The sequence below is a fragment of the Oryctolagus cuniculus genome, chromosome 15, assembly GCF_051225735.1.
Source record: "Oryctolagus cuniculus isolate XC-2025 breed Fujian yellow rabbit chromosome 15, ASM5122573v1, whole genome shotgun sequence".
Taxonomy (NCBI): domain Eukaryota; kingdom Metazoa; phylum Chordata; class Mammalia; order Lagomorpha; family Leporidae; genus Oryctolagus; species Oryctolagus cuniculus.
Genome location: NC_142881.1, coordinates 75,742,572 through 75,751,114, shown reverse-complemented (window position 1 = coordinate 75,751,114; position 8,543 = coordinate 75,742,572). Strand labels below are relative to the sequence as shown.

The following is an 8,543-nucleotide window of genomic DNA, read 5'->3' as shown; positions in this document are numbered from 1 at the left end:
CCCTCTCCATGCCTTCAGGAACTCCTAGAACCCGAATGTTGTTTTTTTTAATAGTATCCTGAAGATTCCCAACAATATTTTTTTAGATTTCTAATTTCCTCTTCTTTTCTTTGGTTTGATTGTATATTTTCCTGTGCTCTGTCTTCTAAGTCTGATATTCTCTCTTCTGCTTCACCCATTCTGTTTTTAAGGCTCTTTAATGTGTTTGGCATTTGATCTACTGAATTCTTCATTTCATTATGATTTCTCGTCACTATCACAGTTTCATTTTCCACAAGTTGTTTCATTTCATTTTGATTCCTCTTTAATATTTCATTTTCACGAGAGAGATTTTCTATCTTGTCCATTAAGGATTTCTGTAGTTTGAGAATTTGTTTTTTAGAACTTCTTAATGTTCTTATCAATTTTTTGAGATCTGCTTCTTGCATTTCTTCTATCTCATCATCTTCATAATCTTGAATTGGGGTGTCTGTTTCATTTGGGGGAGTCATAGTGTCTTCCTTGTTCTTGTAACCTCGGCTTTTGTGTTTGTTTGGCATATTAGAGATATTCTTTGTTTTTTTTCTCTCGTTATACTGTGACTCTAGATTAAGAGGACTGTCTGCTTTTGATGGATCCTTAGAGGCTGTGATGGGTGTGGCCAGAGAGCTCTGGTTCTACAGGGTTAAGGGTGTGCCAAAGGTGATTCACCCTGATTGTTCTCTCGTTCGCTCTCTCTCTCTCTCTCTTTTTTTTTTTTGACTCAGTTGGGAAGTAATTCCACACAGCTGAGTGGAATTGAGAGTAGTTGATGTGTGAAATCTGGCCCCTGTGGGTATTCTGCTTACCAGAGTCAGGTTTTTCTGCTTGGCTAATGATGGGCACTGCTTTACATATGCAAAATGGCGGGCACCGCTTTACTTACGTAAAATGGCGCCTGCCCTTTGTCTTGTTCGGCTTTGTAAGGTGAGTGGAGAGAGAGGCTAAATGTCCGTGCCCGTTCCCCTTATTTATTCGATTTTTTTCTCTCCTCCAGCCAGCCTGGTGAACTTTCCCCAATGGGGTTTCAGGCCTTGTTCTCTGCAGGCTCTTTCTGACTTTCCCCGCCAATGTCTCGGGTTACCGAGAGGTTTTTAGCTCACCTCCCCTTCCAGCGCTGGTGCGCAGACTCTGCAGCTCCAGCGGGTCCGGTGGGTCCGGCGAGTCTGGTGGCTCCCGTGGCTCGGCTTCCACATGGTGGGCAACCTTGCTCTCCCGGTAGGTCCTCCAAGTCTCTTTATTCATCTATTGAAATGATCACATCATTTTGATTCTGTCAACCCATAGAAGTATATTGAATTATTTTCAGATGTAAAATCAACCTTATAGACTGGCCCCAAACATACCTGATCATGGTGCTTTTGTCCTTTTATTGAATTAGAAGAAGTATTTTAGGTAAAAACTACATAAGGTATTTTATTTTGGCTTTATTTTTTCTCTAGGATGTTTTTGTTTATTTATGAGAGAGGTGGGGGGGTGGGGGTGGAGAGAAATGGAGAGAACAAGAGAGCACTTCTCTCTGCTGGTTCACTCCCCAAATGGCTACAATAGCCAGGTCTGGGCCAGGTTGAAGCCAGGAACTCCATCCTGGTCTGCAGCCTGGGTGGCAGGGAGCCAAGCACTTGACCATCTTCTGCTGCCTCCTCAGGTGCATTAGCAGGAAGCTAAATTGGAAGAGAAGGCAGGGCCGTCACCATGGCTCAATAGGCTAATCCTCTGCCTGTGGCGCTGGCACACCGGGTTCTAGTCCTGGTCGGGGCCCCAGATTCTGTCCCGGTTGCCCCTCTTCCAGTCCAGGTCTCTGCTGTGGCCCAGGAGTGCAGTGGAGGATGGCCTAGGTCCCATGCCCTGCACCCACATGGGAGACCAGGAGAAGCACCCGGCTCCTGGCTTTGGATCAGCGCGGTGCGCTGGCCACAGTGTGCCAGCCGCAGCGGCCATTGGGGGGGGTGAACCAATGGAAAAGGAAGACCTTTCTCTCTATCTCTCTATCTCACTGTCCACTCTGCCTGTCAAAAAAAAAAAGAAAGAAAAATAAAGAAATATGAAGGAAGCAGAAAGTGAGGAGTTTATTGATAACCAATTTCAAGCATGGTGACCAGCAGGTGGAAGCAGTCATTGCTTTCAATAGCTCTGTTCCTTTTATCTCTAAGACCCTTTCCCCTAGTTTCTTATTGGTTGAGCAAGTCAAGAGGCACAATCTAATTTTGATGCAATGCCTAATGTTGCAGGGCCAGGGGGACGTTGGGGGTTACTGAGCAGGTAGGATGGGGAGGGGGAGGTTACGCTGTGGAGGCACCAAAATCCGTTTGTTCTGAGGAATTCCAACAACTGACATTGAGAGAGAACTTATAAGGAGCCTCCTGCAGTTGCATAGTTGAGTCAAGGGTGCAAGAACTGCTAAGCAAGTTCATCAGTTGACCTACTTCGGGTTTTTCACTTAGTGCCCTTTGTAGATGGAGACTAGGCCCTGGCATCATGGCAATACTAAGGCCAAGTAAGTTCTCAAAACACACCACTGGGTCACTTCTGGCAGAAGATGCGGGACTCTTTAGGCTGCCTGTCTCTTTCTAAGGGATGTGGTAGTTTGGTAGCTTGTGTTTTTCAAGAAGGTGTTCTGTTTTGTCTGAGTGCCTTACAGATCTCATGTGTGAGAGATGAATTCTCTTCTTTCTGATTTGCTGAAAAAGTCTCTCTTTTGCCTTCTTTTAATTATGTATAGAACTCTAGTGAGATATATTTCCCCCACACTTAAGAGATCTTAAGAGATTGTTTTTGGTTTCTGTTTCTCCCAGAATATTGAGCCTTTTTCTTCTGGTTGCTTGTAAGATTTTTCTTTGTCTTTCTTTGTTTATGTTCTTTGTTTATGTCCTGTGGTTCTCATAAACTCAGAAAAGTTTTGCTCATTACTTATCCGAGTAGTGTTCTCTGTCTCTTTCCTTCATGGACTTCAGTGACATCTAAGTTAGAATTCTTGCAGTTGTCGCATTCTCACTAATGCCCTCATGATTTTCCCCAGTGTTTTCCTTGCTGTCATTCTCTGTTGCAGTACTTTCCAGTTCATTGGCTTTACTTCCACAATATCTCATCTGCTATTACTTTCATTCAGTATATTTTACATCTAAAACAGTGTGTATTTGTAGAAGTTAAATGTTTGTTTTCTATTTCTTCCCCTGTCATGCACATTTTCCTTTATCTTCCTGACCATATGGTATGTATTGTATTTATAATATCTATTTCAGTGTCCTACCCTGCTAATTCTTCCATCTGTGTCATTTCTGGGTCTGCTTCTATAGATTGATTTGTCTCTTCACTCTGAGTTGTAGTCGCTGCTTCTCTGCATGCCTGGTAATTTTTGATTAGATGGTAGACGTTGTCACTTAATGTAGTTGGATACTTGATTAATTTTAGTCCTTTGAATGTTTACCCACCTAGGACACAGTTAAGTTGCTCTGGAGGTTTTTTTTTTTTTTAAAGACTTGCTCTGAGGGCTTTGTAGGCAGATCTCTTTGGTCTGTTGCTGATTTGACCCACCACTGGGGCTTGCTGCACCTGCTTCTTCCAGATAGCTCTTTGCCTGGACTCATAGTGTTTTCTCACACCTATGTGCTAATCAGTGCTCAAGTAAAGACTGAACGAGAACTTTCTAAAGATTTCCAGAGGGATTTTTCTGTGTAGCTCTCTCTTCGCTGGTGTTCAGAGTTATGAACTTTAACTGCAGGCCTCCTAAATCTGTAAAGTCTCTCCTCAGCTCATGATAGTCATTAGACACTCTGAGTTTTCCTTTTCCGGTGCTTCCACCTGGAGATTCTGTCTAAGCAGAGGCTTGGGATCACCTCACTTGTTTTTCTTTGAGACATCAGTGTCCAGCTCTGTGTGTGGCTCAATGTCTGAAAACTACAGTATCATATATTTTGTTTGTTTTTTAAATTAAAGGTGGTGTGTAAATTCAGCTCTACTAATTCTTCATGGCTATTATTGACAGTCTTAATTACCATGCTGTACTCATTTATCCTTTGGATTTGTGCTTTCTGATCTTTACGCTTGAGTCTACACAGCTCGGTCTTGTTCAGATGTCAACACTTTGATGTATTCAACCCTGGGCTGTCAACCTCAGAACCTCCCCACTCCAGTGTGCCAGGCCACAAAATTTTACTTTTTATTTGCCTTTGGAAATTTGGGAGGGTAGGGAAAATGTTTCAGGATTTTAAAATACAAATGCAATTAAAATTTATGATTTTCCTTCAGCTCCTTGGGGGTAAAAAACCATGAAGTGTTAATGTGAGACATAAGGTCTCATTTTCCTGGTGGTAGGGACAGTTGCGCACAAATAGAAGTGGATTTAAATATTCCCCTGAGACAAACAAATAGGTATTGCAAACAAAATAATTAAAATGGTTTGTAACAAGCAAGCAAATGAGTGCTGTGAAGGATCAGCTGCTTTATATTTATTTTTCTGTTTGAATATCTGCCTGGGGAGTAAGCTGCAAATTAAAGGAGCCAACCAGCTTTTAAAAATTTAATAACAGAATGAAAGGCATCGGCTTGTTTTATGGAGATCGTTACGTAGGTCCTAGTTTTAAATATTAAAATTTTTGAGGCTCCCCGTGTGAGAGACTCTGACCTGCTGCTCTCCCTCCACTGCTCTTTCCTCCCTTCCTTGCTTTCTTCCTCATGAGCTCTTCCAGGCAGAGTGTGCAGCCCTGGGGAGCCAGCAGAGGGAGAGATGCTCTCTGCCCCATCCAGGATCTGGTTTGGGGGTTTGGGTTCCACTCCAGCATAGCTGGGGAGAGGGATTTGCACTTGCAGTTTCCTTCTGGTTCAAGGCGGAGGGAGCACTGAGAATTCACCGAACTGCATGAACTGAACCAGACGGTGAGCTGTCCATAAAGGACCAGAGGAGCCATCCGGATTTGGGATGTGAACGAGTGCAATTTCCATGTGTGGCACTCTTGAGCCCCAAGTCCTGGGGAGGGTGCTGAGGTCTTGAGGGAGGGGCTCCTTCTCTACCTGCAGGAGCAGAGTCCTGACACCTGGAGAACATCCTGCCCTCCCATGCCCTGGCTGGCTTTGCCCTGTGCCTCCCCTCCACCACCACCAGGCAAAATTATCTTTTTTGTTTTTAAGATTTATTTATTTCCTTGAAAGGCAGAGTTACAAAGAGATAGAAGGAGAGGTAGAGGTAGAGAGAGAGAGAGAGAGAGAGAGATTTTCCATCTGCTGGTTCACTCTCCAAATGGTCTCAATGGCCAGAGCTGTACGAAACCAAAGCCAGGAGCCAGGAACTTCTTCCGGGTCTCCCACGCATGTGCAGGGGTCCAAGGACTTGGGCCATCTTCTGCTGCTTTCCCAGCCCACAGCAGAGACCTGGATTGAAAGTGGAGCAGCCAGGTCTTGAACCAGTACCCATATGGATGCTGGCATTGCAGGCAGCAACTTTACCTGCTAGGCTACAGGGCTAGCCCCAAAGCTATCTTTAGCCAGTTTTTTTTAAGTGCTTTAAAACCAAGACAGAGACCTGCAAAAGTGTATATTTCAGATCCAACTTGGAACATATGTTCAGAATATTGCACCTGAAAAAGTGAATGCAAGATTAGCATCACTGCGCTTGAGATCCCATTGAATTACACTTGTCTGTGGACAGCTCAACAAGTTCGTGGAAAATCGCATATTATGAAAAAACTGCATAGATTTCAGGGTTTTTTTCACCAAAAAAGGTATCCTTCAGCTTCATTTCTCAGTTTAATCTATTGCAAAATAAATTTTTGGAATTTTTCTTTTAATTCCAAAGTTGCAACTTGGGGAATTGCTTTGATCTGCATAGTCTGAGTCCATTGGAATAAAGGGGAACCACAGTGAGATGGGGAGGTTAGGACTGAGACCCTGCTGAGCTGGTGGAGGCAGGAGGAATACAGAAGGTGGAGGGGAAAGAGGGAGAGACAAAGGAGATAATAAGAACCACAGGCAAAGAGAAAGTACTCAGAGAAGGTGGATCAATCTCTCTGACAGCCCCCAAGGCTGTCCACCATCTGCAAATAATCTGGCAGCCACAGGAGCTTCAGTGACTGCTCTTACGAAATGCTGGGGACTTGTATGGGTCACTTGGCTCCTTGGAGGGCAAGTGTCCACCTTGGGCTTGAGATCAAATAGAATAAAATGTGATGAACTATGATGGTACTTCAAAAGTTCACGGGGAAGATAAGTTTATTTTTAGTGCAAAAAATTTGTGTCATCCGTTCAGAGCTGCTTCTTCACACCCGTTTTCTGTGGACTTTTACAGGCACCCATGCACAAGTGCAATTCAGTAAAATGGAATAAAAGAGCCATTGGTGGCTTTCTTTGGAAGAGCCTTCTGGTAAACCCAGAACTGAGCAGAGAGCCTGGGGAGACACCTGTGACCTTGGCCAAGTGCCAGTGTCTAGTGGGTGGGGTGAGCTGGCCACTGTAGGTGGTCCTTCCAGGGCCAAGTCGTAGAAATGGATATTGATGCACGAGGTGGCATGGGGAAAGCTATGTCACCTGTAGCCTGGGCAGACCAGGTTGAAGGTCGGGCAGAATGCTGGCCATCCTGTGAGCAGAATCCATCTGTGTCATTGACAAAAATAAAGAAAGCTGCACTGCTTCCTGACAGTGTCCCATTTTATTTATGGTTGAGTCCTGGTGTGGCGTCTCAGCAGAAGAAGAGAGAGTGAAAGCTCCTGGGATCTCTTGGAGGTGAGGAGCAGAAAGGGGATGATGCAGGTTGGGGTGATCATCCTTGGGATCCCTCAGGGTGGGGGGTGTGGAGGAGGCTGCAGGAGCAGCTGCTGACAGCAGGGGCAGAGAAAGCCTTCAAAGTCAGTGCTGCCTTCAAAGGCTGTAGAAAGAGCTTAAGCTGTTGAGTGACAAGGATAAGGGGCACTTGTTGCAAAACTCTGCTCCACCCATTGTATCCACTGATTTAAAGCCACTGCGTTATATCAGAACCCCCGCCAGAAAGGACTGGGATTCTATTGGCAGACAACACTCAGAGAAATTCCGTACCCTGTTACACAGTCAGGAGGGGAGAAGACAGCAGTGGGACCCAAATCCCTCTGGCTCTCCATCTTATGCTCTTGTCACTACCTAGACCAAGGCTTTCATTCCCCGGGAATCTTGTTACAGGACAGACTCTGATTCAGTGGGTCTGGGGAGATTGTTTATCCCCAGCAAGCTCCCAGATGATGCTGGTACTGCCACATCGTGACCCCCACATGGGGAGAGAAGAAAGTCCCAAGTAACTTGAAGAGACCCATGCATATCCCGGGAGCCTTAAGGGACAGCTCATGGGGCAGGGTACAACATCTCTGGTCAGGACAGCCTCTCGCCATCACCTGTCCAGGCTTCGACTGTGTCCTTCCACCCTCTGTCCCTCACTGGGACAAGCGTCATCTCTTGCAAGTCTTTGCCCACTGTGGCCTGAGCACTCCGTGGGGGCCAGAATGCTGCTGATATTGTGAAAACCCTGTGGACTTACTGGGAGTCCTGCTTCCAGCTCGATTTTATTGCATCCTTCTATTTTCTCAGCTTCCCCAAGCCAACCTTGTCTGAAGTTTCGCTACTATCATTAACTTTAGATTACTGATACCATGGTTTGTTTTTTTTTTTTTTTTTTGACAGGCAGAGTGGACAGTGAGAGAGAGAGACAGAGAGAAAGGTCTTCCTTTTGCCGTTGGTTCACCCTCCAATGGCCGCCGCGGCCAGCGCGATGCGGCCGGCGCACCGCGCTGATCCGATGGCAGGAGCCAGGAGCCAGGTGCTTTTCCTGGTCTCCCATGGGGTGCAGGGCCCAAGCACCTGGGCCATCCTCCACTGCACTCCCTGGCCACAGCAGAGGGCTGGCCTGGAAGAGGGGCAACCGGGACAGAATCCGGTGCCCCGACCGGGACTAGAACCCGGTGTGCCGGCGCCGCAAGGCGGAGGATTAGCCTAGTGAGCCGCGGCGCCGGCCTGATACCATGGTTTTTTAGGAAGGAAATAAACTTTATTATTTCTCTAGAGATGGAGTCATGCTGATATCACACAGATGTTTGATAGATCTAGGTCCTTCCAAGGAATAAAAGGAAATGACTAATAATGTGATTACACAGCCTTATATAAAATTAGAGATGTATATAAATGTTTAATAAAATCCTCTCTGATATCAGAAGGCTGAGAAATTTTACTGGAGTCTTAAAGATCAGAAAACAACATATTTATGCATGAGTTGTGCATCCGTTTTGTCCAAATCTATATTTAGAAAAAATAGATCTTTATAATTATAACTTCTATTTTAAAATTTTCTTCTCATAAAAATTTCTTCTCTTTGCTACTCAATGCAGCTTGCAGTGAGACCTCTGCAGTGGTTTTTTTAAACAAAATATTTCTAAGAAGCATTAAAGACCCAGAGAGTGATAAAACCAGCACCCACATGTCCACCCTGCAAGCTGTGCCGTGTTTAAGACCTCAAATGTTAAGAAATTGACCATTGCAGGTACAATGAGGATCTCCTTGGTGTTCCGTTACAG

General features: G+C 45.2%; 1 protein-coding gene across 1 annotated transcript in view; it reads left to right on the top strand.

Annotated features, from left to right (window-relative positions):
* Positions 1-855: 855 nt before the first annotated feature.
* LOC149122076 (glutamate receptor ionotropic, delta-1-like) overlaps positions 856-8,543 on the top strand; it is a 298,789-nt gene continuing 291,101 nt past the window's right edge. The window contains exon 1 of the mRNA XM_089314126.1: positions 856-945. Coding sequence (XP_089170252.1) covers positions 910-945 — 36 coding nt within the window. The 5' untranslated portion in view covers positions 856-909. The remainder of the gene's footprint in view (positions 946-8,543) is intronic.